Genomic DNA, 18,101 nt, shown 5'->3' on the forward strand with positions numbered 1-18,101 from the left:
CCTAGCCGAGCCTAGCTTAGCTTAGTTTAGCGTGGACCGGAGCGTTACTCGCGCGACTGGCGTCGCACCTGCAAGATGGCGTAGCCCAGCAGCCTCAGGTGGCGGTCCCTCATGGCGCGAGAACCCACCAGCACGCTGGAGTTGTGGCAGTAGTGCCACTTGTCGTTCACCGAGATCACCAACCTGGATGGGCACACGTCACGCTTGACGGCGGTGACACACAAGGCCGCAAAAAAATCCCGTCCAGTGATGAGGGAGCGCTCGTTTCAGCCGAGTCCCATAGCTTCCCCACGCAAACGGCCGTCAATCGCTCGGTAGAAAAGGCCGATATCTTGTCAAAGGAAAACGAGCTGTTGATGATAACGCTGCGATTGCCGCGGCGTCATCATCCAGCTGGTGGGGCCGCAAATTGTGGCTGCGAGTGGCAAGCCTTCGCAAGACTTCAAAGTTAGCGACGACCTTGCTCCGGACTCCTCGTAAGGCGGTTGCGTCTTCATTCAAGGTACGGGTGACGTCAACGCGAAGAGACGGGTCACCCAAGTTTGGCTCAATCAAAACCAGCATCGTCATGTTTGCCATTCGTGTTGTTTCTCATGACCTCCTCCCCTGTCACGCTGCCAACATCCGCTCGTGAAATAGAGCCGAGAGCTACGATTTGATTGGGGTTCGTCATTCAAGCGGCACTTGGAGACATCCGTTTCCTTTGCGCTTCTCCGCAATTCGCGCATGGACGTTGGTCGCCAAATGAGGAGAGACCAAAAGTCCCGTTGCAGCTGTGAGAAATACAACTTTGGTTTTCCTCTGAAGAATTTCCTCTTGGCGAGCGCGAAACGTTCTTTTGGACAAGGCCAAACTCAAGTCCACCTGTTCACTCTTAAGGTGAGCCAGTGACAACAACGATGATGTCACCATTCACGACAGCGCGGGCAGGCGTACCCACCTCCTTATTTGCTTCTCTCCCTGCGGGGGCCGGGCGGGCTCCGTCGCACCCCCTTCGGCCTCGGGCCCCTGTCTCGACGTCCCCCCCTCGTAGAAAGCCGTCCCCCGGTCCGCGGGGGATCCCGCGCTCGCCTCGTCTTCCAACATCTTCCCGATGGAGAACTGGAAGAGAGAGTTTTGGGGGGCGGCGACGGCACCCACGCCCGTCTGCCCCGGATCCCCGGGGGGCGGAGGTCCGTCCGAGGGGGGGCTGCTGAGCGTGGAGCTGTCCTGGCTCTCCAGCGAACGGTACTCCGCCACGGGCACGTAATACTGGGGGCCCGAGTCCGAGGGAGCGGCGCCGTCCTCCAGGTGAGCGCCCCCCGCCGGGCCGTAGGCGCGCTGAGGCAGAAAGGACCCGGGCTCCGCAGTGCCCCCTGCGGCCTCGCCGGCGCCCGCCGCCTCCCGAGCGCCGGTGTCCAGCGCGGCGAAGCAAGTCGACAGCTCGCCCATGTCGTCGACTTCCTGCGGGGCGCGCGCGTCGGCCGAGCCCGGAACCGAAGGTCCGCTCGACTGGATGGGAAGAACCCGACCCGACGAGTCCATCCGCAACACGAAATCTGGACGAAAACGGCAAGACCTGCGTAGGCCGGGCTGCGGGTGCTTCCTGCGTGTGGTGAGCGCGTGTGTGTGTGTGTGTGTGTGTGTGTGTGCCTGTACCTGTGAAGTATCCGGGTGCAAGTACTTGGTCGCGCTTGTAGTTGTCTTCTCCGAGCAGCTGCCGCAGAGCCTCGGCCACCACGCCTTTATAACTGACAGGTTCACACGTTGGGTCAGCGCTTGGGAGCCAAACATTTGTCTTTGCAAGAATACGGCTATGAATATGTGCTAGCACGCCGCTCTGATGGATGCCTCCATCAGAATGAAACGCCATCGTGGGTCGTCGTGACGTGGAAACGCGAGTGCGCCTGGCCTGGCCTGGCCCTGCCTGGCCTGCCATCCGGATGGGCGCACCACTGGCCAAGTACGCGCGGATGAAGAAGACGTTACGAGCGGGACTTGGAGTACAAGGAAAATGCTTGTCCAGGCGCAAGATTTACCAACTCGATGCTTTTCTCAGGAAATCAAGCGGGCAGAAATTGGTCAACATAGGCGTCGCAATCTCGCAAATTCGCCCGCTGACCAGAGTCCTCGGACCAGGACTGCAACTAGCAATTTGATTACTCATCGAGTGGAGTTGGCAATTATTTTTTTGTGAATTACGGTGGGTAGAACATGTTTTTCTTGTTTCCATCCCCAAACAGGCCATCATTTCAGGTTGATAGGGCAGAAAACGCGCAAGTGTCAATTGAAGGCACCAGTTTGCCATTGAAGCCGACCGGCACGTGAACGGCTCGAGCGAGCGAGTGAGCGGCGCGTTACCTGTACTTGCGGTTGACTTCGTCGGCGGTGAGCGCCTGGTGGAACATGAGCACCTTGAGGTCGGGGTGCAGGCGGGGGCCCCGGTAGTGAGGATGCTCCAGCTGCAGGGCGGCGTCCAGCAAGGACAGGTAGCGGCGCACGATCAGGGCGTAGGGGCTGTCTGCGGGCATTGCGAGCATTAGCGCCAGATGGGCGCGGCGCGGCGCTTTGGCGGCGGTACCGACTGGTGACGTTGCTAATAAAGGTGGGCGAGAAGACGCGATGCAGGACGGCGCCCGGGAAGCGGCCCAGCTGGAAGAGCGACATGAGGATGTTGACGGTGGCCAGAGGGGAGCTCAACGCTTTGGACTCCAGAACCTCCTCCAGGACTCGGAAGAACGGCTCCTCGTTGGACGGACGGTAACTCATCCTGCTGAAGGGAAACACCAGCTTCTGGATCACCTGCGCGCACACCGACTGGGTTACATCAAGTTACGCTCCGGGGGGGGGGGGGGGGGGGGGGGGGGGGGGGGCTTGTTCAGAGGCCGGCCCCGCCCACCTTGCTGTCCAGATGCTCCGCCTTCCTGACCAGGAAGTTGGCGATGGTGTCCAACAAGGCTGTCTCCCGAAGACGATGGCGCGCCATGTACTTGGAGATGAGTGACATGGTGGCGGCGCTCAGGCCCTCCTCCCTCTTTGGAAGCTCGTCTAACACACACACACAATATGCTGATGCGAACCGTTTCGTCCCTCCTTCCAAGCATGCAGTTTGCGATTTTTGGCCAAATGTTGCTACTTGCCGCCAACGGACCTGCCAGGCTTCTGATGAACCTCTCCTGTCGGTTCTGGTAGAAGAGGTGCGAGCTGAAGATGAACTCCAGGCTCTTGTTGTTGGCTTCGCGGGCGCAGGCCGCCAACATCTCGTCCAGCAGCGCCATCTCCTGGTCGCGCACGCCACTGACAGAGGCCAGCGTGTGTTTGACCAGACGCAGGATCTTTCTGAAAGGGGGCCGAGTGGCGCAGTTAATCCAGGGCGGCGTGTCTCGGCTCTCTTGTTGGAAGCCCGCCCCTCCGCGCTTGCGCCGCCGTCACCAGGCCACGCCGAGGCTCTCCGTTCCGACGAGCGGGGACGGAGGAGGTTGCAAATCAAGAAGCGAGACGTACCCAAAGACTCGAGCCATCCGAGCGGCGGGCACGGCGTCGCAACGAGCCGTTGTTACCTGTTGGCCAGCACCTGCTGGGGGTCGGGCGCCGCCGCGCCGCCGCCGCCGCCCTCGTCGTCCGTCTCGGCGCGCCGTTTGAGGCGGTAGTAGGACAGCAGCAGGAAGAGCGTCTGCGGGTGGCGCTCTCGCTCCAGGTTCTTCTCCAGAGCCAGCAGGCAGGCCTCGGCGAGCGGGTGCTGGCTGCCCGGGTGCAGCTTGATGCTGGAACTGAACACCATGGACACGTCCTTCTGGTTGAAGTGCGCCAGGCGACCGTGGCACTCCGCCTCCAGCGCCGCCACCACTGCGCAGTCGCCGGGGAGTCCTGACACCCGCGCAGCACACCGCCGACCGCGTTAGCCTCCCACAGCAACGGCCACGCTTTCCCCACAAAAGCCACACTAGCCTCAACTTGAGCCGTTGGTCAACCAAGGCTCCACCATGTCATTGTTATTACGCAAGACAAGGCAACCTCAATTCGTCAGTTCCTCAATGGGAAATGTGCCACGTGCCCCCATATTATTCGGGGGTGGCGACTTACCGAGCGTTGCGGCGGCATACAGGCAGTTGACAATGCTGAAGTTGTCAAAGTTGGCGCAGTCGCTGACGATGGCATCGCACAGCAACAGGAAGTCCTGCTGCTCCAGGACTTGCCGGCCGCACGCGGCCGAAGCGTCGGCGCCGTCGGCGGGCGGCGGCGGCGGCGCTGCCGCCGCCTGCAGCAGCTGCGCGATCTTGTGCAGCGCGATGGCGTAGTGGTTGTGGGAGATCTTGGCCGGGTTCTGGGCCAGCCAGCGCAGAACCTCGTCGGGGCGGCGCGAGCGCTCGATGAGCCGCTTCATGGTGAAGAAGGTGTCGTAGCTCATCTTCTCGTGGATGAAGTTCCACGTCTTCTTTTTGCCTCCCGTATGCGCGGGGAGGTGGGCGCGGGGCTGCCAATGGGGCGGCAAGGGCGGCGCGGCCAGCGTCTGAAAGCGTGCTCCCCGGAGACCCGGGTACGGCGCCGGCAGCCGGCACTGATGCGGCTGGGGGGGCGGCACCTCCAGCACAGCCAGCCCTCCTCTCTTCCCCGCTTTGACTCCGCCCCCACCCCCGGCACCATATAGGCGGGTGGCGTACATGGCGGGCGATGCGGCAGCGGCGACTTGACTTAGGGCGCGCCGACCGGCGGACCAACACAGCATGGTGCCGACGCCAGATCAACTGGATGCGCCGCCGCGCTCCTACGTGGAACAACAACACACCCATGAAGAAAGAAATAACGACAGCATATCGCCGCAATGCCCAGACCGTGCTTGGCTCAACAGTCACATTGCCGACTCCCTAATCACTACAAAGTGCTTTTTATCGAGTGGACTACTATTTGGTTTGAGCAAAAGCCCAACATCAGAAAAAGACAAAAATGCTCGGTCAGATTATGAATTTGCAGTGCTTGGTTTGGTAACCGACATAACATTGACAGAAAATATCGAATTATGGCAAAGGTTCAAAGTGCCGCAGGTTTAGCGACTCCTGGACAAGACTGAAGATGGTCTACTTCTCGCTTCCGCGTTTATCCTCTCCCTCTTAGCTCCACGCATGTGCGTGTCTTCCGCTGATGTCATCACATCCGGTGTGACTCTACTATAAATAACTATCTCAATCCAATCTAAATAACAACCCCAAGAAAGTGATTAGGGAGTGGCGTATTTGATCAATGGTTTCAGCTCTAGAGTCAACTTTAGAGTGGACTATCCAAACATCTTCCAGTGATCAGGCAGAAGGGAATAATCGATCGCAGGGCATTATTCCCTGCAAAGGGATCATCGGCTTCTTATTTGGATACTTTATGGAATGATCTCGGTCTCTGTCTTGCTCTTCTACGTCAAAATGACTGTATGAGTACTGTATGGGGATTAGGTAGTTGGGCATAAAGGACCGATTCCTTCGACTGCCATGCATGAGGACAGCAGCTCCATCATTTCACGTCATTAAACGTCACACCTGAAGGCTGACTGCTAGCCTTAGCAGCGGCTAACAGGAGTCGCCGCAACGAACAGTTAGCGCGGGTGAAGCAAAGGGCGTCAAACGACGTCGTCAACTCTGGGAGGGGGGACGACAACAACGACAACAACAACAACAACAACAACAACAACAACACCCGAGTTGAAAAAGAAGACAGAAAGTGGCGTCAGCTGCTAAAAGAGACTCAACAGCCGACACGTTAGCATCGACGTGTCCTTGTGGCCAGTACACGAGCACAAGTCGAAGCACGTGGAAGGGATCAGAGTGGGCGACGCCGAGCCCGTCTGCTGCGTTACCTCATCGCTCGTCTCAAAGAGCCGCGGCCGCTGTCAGTGCTCGGTGACCGCGGAGGCAAGCAGCAGTCGCGCGGTCAGCTGTCTCATTCCTCCGCACAAGCCGCCGCCGCTACCCGTAGCCTCGGCTACCCGGCATGCAACGGCTGTCTCCCGCTCGCAAACGCTCAGCGGACGCCACCGCCTGCCGCCACTCGGAGTCGGTTTCGACGCGTAGCTGACGTCTCAATGCACCCGAGGCACTTTTGATTCCATTTTCTCCTTTAGTTGACTCACTTGAGAGCGGACTCGCCAAAGTCGGTGACGCCGCAACGGGGTGCATTGTGGGAAGTGAAGTTCACCTGGTTGGCGCGGAGGGCACTGTCTCCAGCAGGGGGCGTTGCTCACTGCCACTCACTCTTACTTTCACCCCGTAGAAGAAGCTGTGCGCAGTAAACATGGCGGATCGGAACGATTACGGAACAACGATGTCGAACTTGACGAGTGCCCCTTGACACCCTCGCCTGAGAGCTGCTTTTGGAAACCGCCGCCGCCGCTGCCTCCGCTTCGGCCTACTTGGCCATGGCTCACCGTTACCTTCGCCTGTCGGCGGGCTGCCGCAACACGCTGCGACTTCTCGTGGCTCCTACGCCCGCCGCCAGCAGGCTGCTGGTAGGTCAGGTGTTCTCATGCTAACAGCTAGCCGAGCGAACGAGCAGACAAACAAGGCCGAAATGTTGATTATCACTCCCAACTCAAACGTAATCAAAACGCATGCGGGAGCAGGACGCCGCGTCGCTTTTGTTCAAGTGAACAAAAGTTCAAACTTGTGTTTGTCACCGCATTGTAGGAACGTGACAAGAAAATTCAATCCGACTAAACTTCACTCGTTGTCACATATTGCTCTAAGCCGCTCGTCTCTTTTCACACAACTTTGCCTCTTTGCACGCCTTGCTAACAAAATGATGACTGGTCACCATTTGTTTGCCGGCCAGGAGACCAGACGGCTGGCGAGTGGGCGGAATTTGTTGAGTGAGCTGCGTGTGGCCTGTAGGAGTCTGACCTCCAGACCACCCAAAGGTTCTTAAACAGCAGCAGCAGCAGCAGCAGCAGCATCATCTTCCTCTCCCCCAAAAACTTGCACTGACATATTTGCTCATCTCTGCAGGCTTTGAGAAGTATTTTCCAGACAGTGGGAAGAATTCCAAGGAGATTCCCTCGCCAGACAAAGGTGACGCTTGGCGTACTTGTTCTCAAGGCGTTATCGCGTGAGCAGCCAGTTTCAATAAAAGCGCCGCTGTTGGGAATCTTTGCTTGCTGCACAAGTGGCTTAGTTAACCGCGCTATCCTGACGCGGCCGCTGCGTTGCCATGCCAACGCTGACTGCACACCGAGAGCGCTCCCATACACGCAGGCAGGGCAACTTTTGTGCCTTCATTTTTGTATTGGTGTCAACTTTTGTGTCAACTCCTGAACAATTTCAGGAAAAGACTGTATTGCAATTTTTCTGACAGATTTCGTCATTTCTGTTGGTTTCACATTTTTTAAATCCCCGCACTGAAGATCAAGCATCAGGCCAGGATTCACTATTATTCACTATGTGCAGTAACATTTACAAATATTGGAGAGTGACGTCATTCCATCAAAACATGAGAAGCTATTACTCTACTGAGGTAAAGAGGCAGTCCTCTTTCAATGTTTTTCAAACTGGTTCGGTAAAACAAGAATAGCTGCTTGCTGCCATATACATCATCATACATTGGTATATTATATATAAAAATGTTGATAACTTGAGGTTCCACTGCGTATAAAATTGTGTAATACAGTATGTACAGTTTGGCCACACTGTATTAGCCCCTTGCTCGGTGACGCGTGCTTGGGATGGTCCTCATCCGCCTTTGCTGACCACGCTTGCTGGAAGTGGAGCTTATTTGCTGCCACGGAGGCGAGGATGACTTACTCCGAGGAGAGGATCGCTTAGCCGCGCCAGCTAGCGAGCACAGCTCGAGTCGTGGTTGCTTGTGCCCCGGTGCGGCGCATGTATGCCCCCGGCTTGCGAGCAAAAGCGGCACACCTCGCGGGCCAGCGGGCCAGGTCGCGGGCAGCTCCGAGCCGCTTTTGATTGGGGAGGCGCCGCCTCCGCTTATGTGTGAGATTGGAGTTGATACAAGCGATTGTGGGTCTGCCAGGAGTGCTGCAGAAAACCACCAAGCTTTGGCAAATTGCGTCGTCTGCGATCACAGTTTCCACCTTTACGCGATATAGATCGTTCAGCCCTCGTGTCGACTCTTGCTTTCGTGTCGACAGACAAAGCTGAGGACGCCCCGAGAGAGGCGGGACCGTCCGGAGGGGGAGGAGCAGGAAGTAACGGAGGAGGCGGTGGAAAGCGAGGAGGACGGAAGGAGTCGCATTGGTACAGCCGTCTACAGAAGGTTAGCGCGCCACCGTGGCTGACGGCATACAAAACGTGCAGCGAGTCAGCCAGTCGGGTGAAGCGAGCGTGTTGTTGGTAACAATCCTGAAAGCTGAACAGACACATGACACCTGATCCCAAATGACCATGCCATGTACATTCCAGCAATTCGTCAAACATACCATCCACGTAAAGAGAAAGACGACGAGAACGCGGAATTTTGTTTGCAGGGTGACATTCCGTGGGACGAGAAGGAGTTCCGGATGTCCCTCTTGAGCGGCGTGGCCTTCTGGAGCGCCGTGGCCTATTACTTCCTGTTCAGGGACGGCGGCCGAGAGGTCACCTGGAAGGACTTTGTCAACAACTTCCTTTCCAAAGGAGTGGTGAGGGAACGCTGACAATGACGACATTGATAGCAACGAAGACGATGCTGACAGCGACGATGTTAACGACATTGATAGTGACGACGCCGACGATCCTGACGGCAGTGCCGATGACGAGAGTAACGCGATTGCGCCGCCGTGCGGCTCCTTGTCTTTGTGCGGCAGGTGGACAGGCTGGAGGTGGTGAACAAGCGCTACGTCAAAGTGGTCTTCTCTCCGGGAAAGATGCCCGTGGACGGGGTGAGTCGGCCATCTTGTCGTCTCCGTCGCACCTGGCTAATGTTCCCGGTGCGGCACCCGGTCGGACAGCAAGTCCGGCGCGGAGTCGCACGGCAGCAAGTAGCGATTGTGTTTGCCCCCCTGCCCCGCAGCAGTACGTGTGGTTCAACATCGGCAGCGTGGACACGTTTGAGAGGAACCTGGAGAATGCCCAGTACGAGCTGGGCATCGAGGGCGAGAGCCGTGTGCCCGTGGTCTACTCCACCGAGAGCGACGGGTGAGCAACTCGGGCCTTGCGTGCCCATCAGTTGATTTTGCTCCGTCACAGGCAAAACGCCGGTTGTGTCAACATACGAGCCGGCGGTCAAAAAGGAAACGGGCGCACGCGACACATGGTCCGAGCGCATCGCACAAGGTGACTCGAGTCCTTGATGCAAAGTCGGAGCGGGCTGAAGCGCCGTGCTTACCTTTGAATGCTCCAACTTGCGAAGGAGCAAAAATAGTTGGCCCATAATTGCGATGTGTTTGTCAACACGGCGTCGCGCAGCGCAGCGCAGCGTTTGCGCCCGTCATCCGCCACACCTGCCACCTGGCCGGTCGCCGCGTGACCCATTGCGGGGAGTGTGCATGCGGCCGGCCCGCGGGTCAGCCGTCGCCCATGGCTGCTGCAGATGCGCCTTGAATTTCAGGACCTTCCTCCTGAGCATGCTGCCCACCGCCCTCATCATCGGCTTCCTGCTCTTCATGCTGCGGCGAGGCCCGGCGGGAGCGGGCCGGCCCGGGCGCGGCGGCATGGGCGGCTTGTTCAGCGTCAGCGAGACCACCGCCAAGATCCTCAAGGACGAAATCGACGTCAAGTTCAAAGACGTGGCCGGCTGCGAGGAAGCCAAGCTGGAGATCATGGAGTTCGTCAACTTTCTGAAGAACCCCAAACAGTACCAGGACCTCGGCGCCAAGATCCCCAAGGTCAGCTCGGGGTCGGAGGGCGGGGCCCTCCCCCGGTCGGAGGGTGGCAGCGTTGACGTTGTCCTCGCCGTCGTCAGGGCGCCATCCTGACCGGGCCTCCGGGGACGGGAAAGACGCTCCTGGCCAAGGCCACGGCCGGCGAGGCCAACGTTCCCTTCATCACCGTCAACGGCTCCGAGTTCCTGGAGATGTTCGTGGGCGTGGGCCCGGCCCGGGTGAGCGCTCGCCCGTCCCCGCCATCTCCCTCCTCATCTCGCCGGCCGCTCGCTGACCTCCGCCTCCCGTGCAGGTCCGAGATCTCTTCGTCATGGCAAGGAAGAACGCGCCCTGCATCCTCTTCATCGACGAGATCGACGCGGTGGGACGCAAGCGGGGGCGGGGAAACTTTGGGGGGCAGAGCGAGCAGGAGAACACCTTGAACCAGCTGCTGGTGGAGATGGACGGTCAGAGGCCAGCGCGTGCCGCCCCGCTTGCTAACACGCTATAGCCTGAATTATTATTATTATTATTATTATTATTATTTTTTTTTTTTAACTCTTTATCAAAGCGATCATCCAAACATGAGAATTAAAGCCTGAACCTAGCTTGTGTGATGCAGGGTTCAACACGGCCACCAACGTGGTGGTGCTGGCGGGAACCAACCGAGCAGACATCTTGGACCCGGCGCTACTAAGGCCGGGGCGCTTTGACAGGCAAATTTACATCGGTGAGCGGGAAGCGGGCGGGTTGAAGCGGTGTCGAGCGTCGTCGTTGTTGTCGTCGTGGTCGTCGCTGTCGTTTCAGGTCCTCCTGACATCAAAGGACGAGTGTCCATCTTTAAAGTCCACCTTCGGCCTCTCAAGTTGGACCCCGTCACGGATAAAGACGCCTTGGCCCGCAAGATGGCGGCGCTCACACCTGGTTTCTCGGGTATGGTTACTGTAGGATGCGCAGACACTGTCGCGCAGCCAAGTTGTAGTCCAAACTCAGACGGCAAAGTGTCATCACCAGGTGCCGACATTGCCAACGTATGCAACGAGGCGGCCCTCATTGCCGCGCGGCATCTGTGCGACGCCATCCAGCAGAAGCACTTTGAGCAGGCCATCGAGAGGGTGATCGGAGGTAAGCGCCGCCGGCCCCCGCCTGGCTCCGCCGTACTCGGGAACACACCGCTCGTCCTGCATCTTTCAGGCCTGGAAAAGAAGACGCAGGTCCTCCAGCCGGAGGAGAAGAAGACGGTGGCCTATCACGAGGCGGGGCACGCCGTTGCCGGCTGGTTCCTGGAGCACGCCGACCCGCTGCTCAAGGTGCGCCGGCCCGCCCCGCGCTCGTCAAGCGGCTGGCGGCGGTTTCTTGTCAACGTAGCGTGTGGTGACTGGTGCGTCCAGGTGTCCATCATCCCCCGGGGCCGCGGCCTGGGCTACGCTCAGTACCTCCCCAAGGAGCAGTTCCTGTACACCACCGAGCAGCTGCTGGACCGCATGTGCATGACGCTGGGGGGGCGCGTCTCCGAGGAAATCTTCTTCGGCAGGGTCACCACGGGCGCGCAGGACGACCTCCGCAAGGTCACCCAGAGCGCCTACGCGCAGGTCAGAGTTCACACGCCGAGTTTTCGCCCCGAGCGGCCACGCGACCCCATCGCGACGGGCTTTGTGGTTCCGGCAGATCGTGCAGTTCGGGATGAACGCCAAGGTGGGCCAGGTGTCCTTCGATCTCCCCCGGCAGGGCGAGATGGTTCTGGAGAAGCCGTACAGCGAGGCCACGGCGCGCCTCATCGACGGCGAGGTCCGCAGCCTCATCGCCGACGCCTATGGCAGAACTCGGCGCCTGCTGAGCGACAAGAAGGCCGAGGTGGAGAAGGTGAGGCTTTGAGCGCCCGGAACCAACCGGGCTTCTGTCCGCACACGCCCTTCTGCACTTTCTGGGCTTGTCTTCCTAAAGGTGGCGCTGCGGCTGCTGGAGAAGGAGGTTCTGGACAAGAACGACATGGTGGAGCTGCTGGGCAAACGCCCTTTCTCGGAGAAGTCGACCTACGAGGAGCTGGTGGAGGGCACGGGCGACGAGGACACGGCGCTGCCGGCCGGCCTCAAGGACTGGAACCGCGAGAGAAAGGACAAGGAGGAGAGCCCGGACGAGCGAGTGGCCCGGCAGATCTCGGGAGGGGTGCCCTTCTAGGTGGAGCGCCGCCCCGTCTCCAGCCGCCACTCCCGACCGAGGAGCTGGAGAAGCTTCGCCGTGCGGCGCTACTCTGAGAAGCTTCGCCATGCAGCGCTACTCTGAGAAGCTTCTGGAGGACAAGAGGGCTTGATTTATTTATACACTAGTGCTCAGTGAGCACCGTCCTCATGCTAAGTGCTGTTTGCGAATGTCCACCGATCCCATGTTGAGCTCTTATTTTCTGCTGAAACTATCTGCTAGTGGCAACGGGACAAGTTTCCTCATGCCGACGATCAACAAGCATTCTCTCCTTCAGTGCCACGTCTTGACGTCAACAGCAGTCAATGGTGGTTAAAGAGATGTTAAAAGCAAAGCGGCGCTAAGTGGACTATTGAAATGCTTGTTTCGTGCGTCTTCTTTGACAAGCAAGCTGCTGCATCACCACACACCCAACATATGGATCTCATGATCAATTTCACACTTGGTGGGGGGATAAAATCAGTGAATCCTCAGGTGCGGACCCGTGAGTATGCAGGACGTTTTATGAATATTTTTTTAGTTTGTATTTATTTCTTTTTGCTGGTGGCGGGCAGAATCTTGTACCTCCAAAATTCTCATGTTTCAGGAGACCCCACAAAAATGGCACGTTTGCTCAATCATTAACATCGCATTGTGAAATGCAGCACTTCACGTTGGTTATTTGTAATAATGTGGACCGACCTATAATGAATATAATTTTAATCCAAAATAGGACATTTTCCAGCTTGGGGGACGGCTTTTGACATGATGCCAGCAAATATACCTCGTAAGTGCTTATAGTAGACCCCCGCATACTTGTGGTTCGTCATCCGAGGATTCACCTCTAATATGTATATAAACACACACACACACACACAATGCAATATTGCAATATATAATTATATATATATTTATATTTTCAGGGAGATTTATCCCTGACTTCTTGACAATTCCCTGTCTGGTCCAGGGCTAATATGTAACCCAGAATAAAAGGATGATTTTTTTTTTTTTTTTTAAAGGACAAGATAGATTTTATCCATTACAGTTTACAGGATTTACAACTGCAATTCACAACATCGGTAGAATAGTATCAGTGACAAGGAAATTTACACGACTACCAAAAAAGTCATCTTCAACCAGACAAAAAGAGTCAAAAAAAAATTGTTGTGGCGTTGATTAAAATGCTGACATGGATGTCAATGAGCGAGCTCCATCTCGGATGTTTTCTTGTGTTCTTCATTTAAAGAGCAAAGGAAAGCTGATTGAGAAAGCGCGGCCAGCGGAAGTGACGTGGGATGTCCCAAAGCTGCTCAGTCACACGAGTGACACTTGGACGCCCACATTAGTCAAAACACAGGTCAGCGGACCAAACCGGACAATCACGGCTACACAAAGACGGAACCGGACTGAAGCTCCAGTTTAAGGCGCTAGCCGCATTTGCGGTAGGATCATAAAACGCTTTCATTCGGGACATTGTTCCTTCGACGGAAGCATGCTAAGCTAATGCTAACCGAACCTTCCCGTGTGTGCGTGTGTAGTGGACGTTGCGTGCAACCCTTCGTCACCGCAAATAACATTCTCAGCTCAAGTAACTGAAGGTACAATCAAATGTTTGTGTCCACGCGAACTATGACACCTGATGAAAAATTTGGACTTCCGGCTTCCCGAAAGTTGTGTCTCGTTTGATGAAAGTGTTGAGGCGAAAAAGTTGAAAGTGTTGCTGCAAATCACTTGAATGGCGTCGCCAAGGGTAACGGAGTAAGGCAAGCCAGCGGCCGCTGTGATGCCACTGCGCATGCTCGTCATGGAGAACGGACAAGGCAACACGATCACCACCACGACGAGGCTCGGCCTGCCGCCGCTCACCCCCGACCAACAGGAGGCGCTGCAGAAGGTAAGGCCAATTAAAGTGGAACAAGGTCTCGAAATCATGAACAAAATACTTCAATTACTTTGATAATTGATAAGATGCTGATGAATTGTTGCACCTGTAATCTGACTGTCTGTTTACCTGGGCAGGCCAAGAAGTATGCCATGGAGCAGAGCATCCGGAATGTACTGGTCAGGCAGACCATGGCTCAGCAGCAGCAGCAGCAGCAGCAGCAGCAGCAACAACAACAGCAGCAGCAGCAGCAGCAGCTCAGCGGACTGCAGGTACACGCACACGCAAAAGTCCTAACTTGAGCTACCACTGTACTTGTTTTTCAGCATCGGCCAACAGACACCTTAGGACACTTGTGTTCATGCTTGTTTTCTTTACGTACATACGTGCGTGCGTGTGTGTCTCAGATGGCGTCCTTGTCGGTGGGCTTGGAACTTTCTCCTCTGCAGTCAGTAAGTCATTTCTTTTTTTTTTTTTTTGTGCGCTAATGTCGTCTTTTGACGACGCGAGCTAACGCGGTGGTGACTTCCTGTCGAGGTGGCGGCTCAACGCCAGCGTGCCCTGGCCATCATGTGTCGCGTCTACGTGGGCTCCATCTACTACGAGCTGGGCGAAGACACTATCAGGCAGGCCTTCATCCCCTTCGGACCCATCAAAAGCATCGACATGTCCTGGGACTCCGTCACCATGAAGCACAAGGTCAGAGAGCACAGCTAACATGCAGCTTTCAGTTGTTTGACGTCCAGGTGATCGATGGAACATGCAGCGTGTTGCATTCCTCTGAATGTCAAGTCAGCCAAGAAAATGCCATTTGCGTGTACAGGGTTTTGCATTTGTGGAGTATGAGACACCGGAAGCAGCTCAGCTGGCTCTGGACCAAATGAATTCTGTCGTCCTGGGAGGGCGAAACATTAAGGTTGGCTGCAGGCGAACGCTCGTCACCGCCATGAGCCTCGACCGTGCCAAACAATGGACTCCTTGCGTTGAACAGGTGGGCCGGCCCAGTAACATCGGCCAGGCTCAGCCCATCATCGAGCAGCTGGCGGAGGAAGCGCGCGCCTTCAACAGGATCTACGTGGCGTCCGTCCACCGCGACCTGTCGGACGGTGACATCAGGAGCGTCTTCGAGGCCTTCGGGAAGATCAAGTCGTGCATGTTGGCTCGCGAGCCCACCACAGGGCGCCACAAAAGCTACGGCTACATCGGTGAGACGTCACGTGACGCCATGTGACGCGGCCCGCCTCTGGCCCTGACGCCTCTTGCGTTTCCCTCCAGAATACGACAAGCCCCAGTCTGCCGTGGACGCGGTGGCCTCCATGAACCTGTTTGACCTGGGCGGCCAGTACTTGCGAGTTGGGAAGGCCGTCACCCCGCCCGTGCCGCTCATCACCGCCTCCGGAGGCCTGGCCGCTGCCGCCAACTTCACGGCGCAGGTGGGTCCCGATGATGTCGCCGTGCGCTAGGGCTGGACCGTTGTGGATCACACCTGGAAGTCGATGCTAACTTCTCTTTAGCATGTCAAAGGAATTTAACATTGACTTAAGCATTGGCGATGTTTTAATACGCCACACGCTCGCTGCGCAAGCCACATGGATTGCATTCAGGTTCCTTTCGCAATGTTGCGAACGTGCAAAAAGCAAACATTTCCCGAGTGGCCGTAGCTGTGGCGACTTCTCCGCTAGTGAGCCGTAAGCTGATTGGCCGTGTTGCTAATGGAGAGATGTGGGACAGGTCTGCATTTGGCTGTCCAGTTTGTCTGCGGTGCAAGACATGAACATGATTTCCGAGGTGCCCCTGTATCGCGCAGGTGAAGTTTACAAAGTTTCGGGGACCGCATTGAGCCCTGAGGTACTCCCCCGTTCCTGAACTTTATTGATGTGTTGTGGGGAAAAAAAAGTCCTTGTTCTGTCAGCGAAGGACTGAAACCACTTCTTGAAGACAAAGCAGTCGTCACGCTCGGAACCATCGCTCGTTCCCGACTCCCGAATGGATCCCGATGAGTGGGTGTATTTGTAATATTTGACTGTGGCGTGCTGTGGTGCCGCTTTCAGGATCCAGTGAGCGCATCGGTGCTGCGAGCGCTGGCCGGTCTTCCGCAAGGTGTCATGGCGGCTCAGGCTCCGGGCGTCATCACAGGTGGGAACTCTTAAGCCCCGCCCCCGTCACATCGCACCCCGCCCGCTCCCTGACTCCAGAGTGTGATGTCACCCTTTCAGGCGTGACCCCAGCTCCAGCCGGGCTGCCTCAAGTGGCTCTGGTCAATCCTGTCCTGGCCACGCCCCCTGCCCTGAGGGTAGACGAAGAGCTCCACCAGGGGCCGCATATGGACGCGAGTAAACAGACTGACGGACACCACGATGTCAACAAGATCGTACGCAATCACAAAGTAAAAAAAGATAGACACAAAATCTCGGCTCACGGACACTTCGGATGCACTTACTTTGAGATACTTTGCAACTATAACGGGATTACTTTGAAACTATTCTGAGGTGATGTGGGGCATCATTTTGGACTATACTGGGTTAGTTGAGGACTGTATTGGGGTTATTTTGAGACTACTCTGTGACTATATTGGGATTACTTTGAGACTACATTTGGCTACTATGATACTATTTTGGGCCCGCATTAGTATCGAAAACTTCATTTGGATTACTTTCAGACTACGTTCCGACTAATTTGAGACTACAATGTGATTACCCTTCAGGCTACTTTGGGACTAGATTGCAATTACTTTGGGACCATACGGCATTAGATATGATTGTAGGGCTATGCGAGGATTATTCGAGGCTACATTTGGGATGAATGACTTTGGGGCCACAGGGTCGGATCAGGCTGTTACGCGCCTCTCGTGAGAAATTGGTCTCAAAAAGGACAAAACAGACTCATCGGATGAATGTCATACAGGACGAGGGAAGCGACACATTATGCAAAGTACATCAGTTTACATCACTGGGATGACTTGGAGGCTACTTTGGGACTGTGTTTGTATGATCTGCGACTACTTTAAAACCACAACGCGGTTATTTTAGGCCTACACTGGCATGACTGAATTACCACTTTGAGACTAGACTGGGCAATACTTGGAGATGCTCCATCGGGAATTGGTGTGGGCCGGCACACGGACTGTACTGTAATTGTGAGCGCTTTTGTGCCTTCAGTCGCGCGTGATGGTCCTGAGAAACATGGTTGGCCAGGACGACATCGACGACCACCTGGAGGGCGAGGTGACGGAGGAGTGCGGCAAGTTCGGCCAGGTCAAGCGAGTGGTCATCTACCAGGAACGGCAGGGAGAGGACGCCGACGCAGCCGTCATCATCAAGATCTTCGTGGAGTTCAACCACACGGCCGAGATGAACCGCGCGGTGCGGGCTTTAGACCGCCGCTGGTTCGGCGGCCGCAAGGTGGCGGCCGAGGCCTACGAACAGGAGCGCTTTGAGCACAACGACCTGTCGGCGTAGACGCGCGCTGACGGTGGCCGTGGATTCTGGCCAAGGGTGCCCCAACGGCGTAGACGCTAGCCAGCGGCTACCTGTGGCTGGAGGTGCGAGCCGGTGGCCACCTCTGGCGTTGACGCTAGCCAACGGCGACCGATCGGCATCCACGCCAATCAACAACTGCATGTCGGCGCTGAGCCCTTGACGCCCGTCAGTGTGGACACTGACCAAGTCGGCAAAGACACTTTGAGTTCTGCGGCAAGGCAGCGTCAGGTCTCGATTGGGTCCGAGACTCACGTGCGGGTCTCGAACGAGCAGCGAAGTGGCCACGCTCGGCCGAGCCGAGCCTTTCTCAGGCCGTTCCTTGACGAAGACGTGAAGGGCGTCGATGACGTCTATCGGCCGTCTTAACAGGACTCCCACGTCTCCCCGACCTGCGTTCACCATGGTGACCTTTCTTGGCAATCGCGCACCTGTGCTCGGCTGACGAGTAAGAACTGTGTTTGAGCCTCACAGAATTCCCACAAACGCTTTGTAAATGTTTCTCTTGTTTTTTTTATTAAATCAAACAGAGAAAATGAACACAACACTTTGAGGGTTCACATTTGTTTTTTGCTCATGATGCTGACACTCGAGCGCCTTCTGGTCTGCTGGCACTGCCGGTAGAGCTCGTGCTGCAACAAGCAATTTGATCGGTGCGGGCTCGGCGCCCGTACGCAAGAAGCACGGACTTCCACATGACTGGACTGTCGAAAAAGTGCCCCTCGCGGCTGACGCCGGAGGGCAGCCATCTTCCAATCTCACATTGCCACTGTTACTGACAACCTTGCTTATTTTTTTTTTTTTCCACTGA

General features: G+C 56.4%; 3 protein-coding genes across 8 annotated transcripts in view; 2 read left to right on the forward strand and 1 right to left on the reverse strand.

Annotated features, from left to right (window-relative positions):
• The window catches only part of fastk (Fas-activated serine/threonine kinase), a 6,609-nt gene extending 395 nt beyond the window's left edge, over positions 1–6,214 (reverse strand). Inside the window, exons 1-10 of one of the 2 annotated variants that reach the window (XM_086044035.1) lie at positions 6,095–6,214; positions 4,063–4,744; positions 3,540–3,846; positions 3,131–3,318; positions 2,879–3,027; positions 2,565–2,781; positions 2,341–2,500; positions 1,639–1,730; positions 941–1,538; positions 69–183 (exon numbers count right to left, since the gene is read on the reverse strand). In XM_086044035.1, the coding sequence (XP_085900161.1) occupies positions 69–183; positions 941–1,538; positions 1,639–1,730; positions 2,341–2,500; positions 2,565–2,781; positions 2,879–3,027; positions 3,131–3,318; positions 3,540–3,846; positions 4,063–4,705 (2,469 nt within the window). In that variant the 5' untranslated portion in view covers positions 4,706–4,744; positions 6,095–6,214. Of the gene's footprint in view, positions 1–68; positions 184–940; positions 1,539–1,638; positions 1,731–2,340; positions 2,501–2,564; positions 2,782–2,878; positions 3,028–3,130; positions 3,319–3,539; positions 3,847–4,062; positions 4,745–5,821 lie in introns of both variants that reach the window. The other variant, XM_086044034.1, reaches the window with a different exon arrangement.
• On the forward strand, positions 5,220–13,096 carry afg3l2 (AFG3-like AAA ATPase 2). 2 transcript variants are annotated; one of them, XM_086044036.1, is made up of 18 exons: positions 5,221–6,057; positions 6,235–6,469; positions 6,793–6,877; positions 6,966–7,028; positions 8,105–8,229; positions 8,441–8,593; positions 8,759–8,833; positions 8,965–9,089; positions 9,502–9,778; positions 9,856–9,993; positions 10,068–10,221; positions 10,377–10,484; positions 10,562–10,687; positions 10,769–10,879; positions 10,949–11,064; positions 11,146–11,346; positions 11,423–11,617; positions 11,699–13,096. In XM_086044036.1, exons 2-18 carry the CDS (start codon positions 6,380–6,382, stop codon positions 11,930–11,932), a joined length of 2,376 nt encoding a protein of 791 aa, XP_085900162.1. In that variant the 5' UTR covers positions 5,221–6,057; positions 6,235–6,379; the 3' UTR covers positions 11,933–13,096. The 2 variants fall into 2 exon arrangements, with proteins under 2 accessions (XP_085900163.1, XP_085900162.1); XM_086044037.1 differs by having other exon boundaries at positions 5,220–6,469; positions 8,968–9,089.
• A 63-nt stretch (positions 13,097–13,159) lies between these two features.
• puf60a (poly-U binding splicing factor a) lies at positions 13,160–17,837 on the forward strand. 4 transcript variants are annotated; one of them, XM_086044051.1, is made up of 12 exons: positions 13,176–13,374; positions 13,471–13,530; positions 13,682–13,826; positions 13,952–14,086; positions 14,222–14,266; positions 14,352–14,513; positions 14,638–14,730; positions 14,806–15,019; positions 15,090–15,247; positions 15,866–15,950; positions 16,031–16,200; positions 16,973–17,837. In XM_086044051.1, exons 3-12 carry the CDS (start codon positions 13,716–13,718, stop codon positions 17,270–17,272), a joined length of 1,473 nt encoding a protein of 490 aa, XP_085900177.1. In that variant the 5' UTR covers positions 13,176–13,374; positions 13,471–13,530; positions 13,682–13,715; the 3' UTR covers positions 17,273–17,837. The 4 variants fall into 4 exon arrangements, with proteins under 4 accessions (XP_085900179.1, XP_085900177.1, XP_085900176.1 ...); XM_086044050.1 differs by having other exon boundaries at positions 13,177–13,530; positions 13,625–13,826; XM_086044053.1 differs by having other exon boundaries at positions 13,160–13,826; positions 16,031–16,185.
• Positions 17,838–18,101: the final 264 nt, after the last annotated feature.

Source organism: Filicampus tigris, chromosome 10 (genome assembly GCF_054856515.1).
Source record: "Filicampus tigris isolate MCC_2025a chromosome 10, RoL_Ftig_1.0, whole genome shotgun sequence".
Classification (NCBI taxonomy): Eukaryota; Metazoa; Chordata; class Actinopteri; order Syngnathiformes; family Syngnathidae; genus Filicampus; species Filicampus tigris.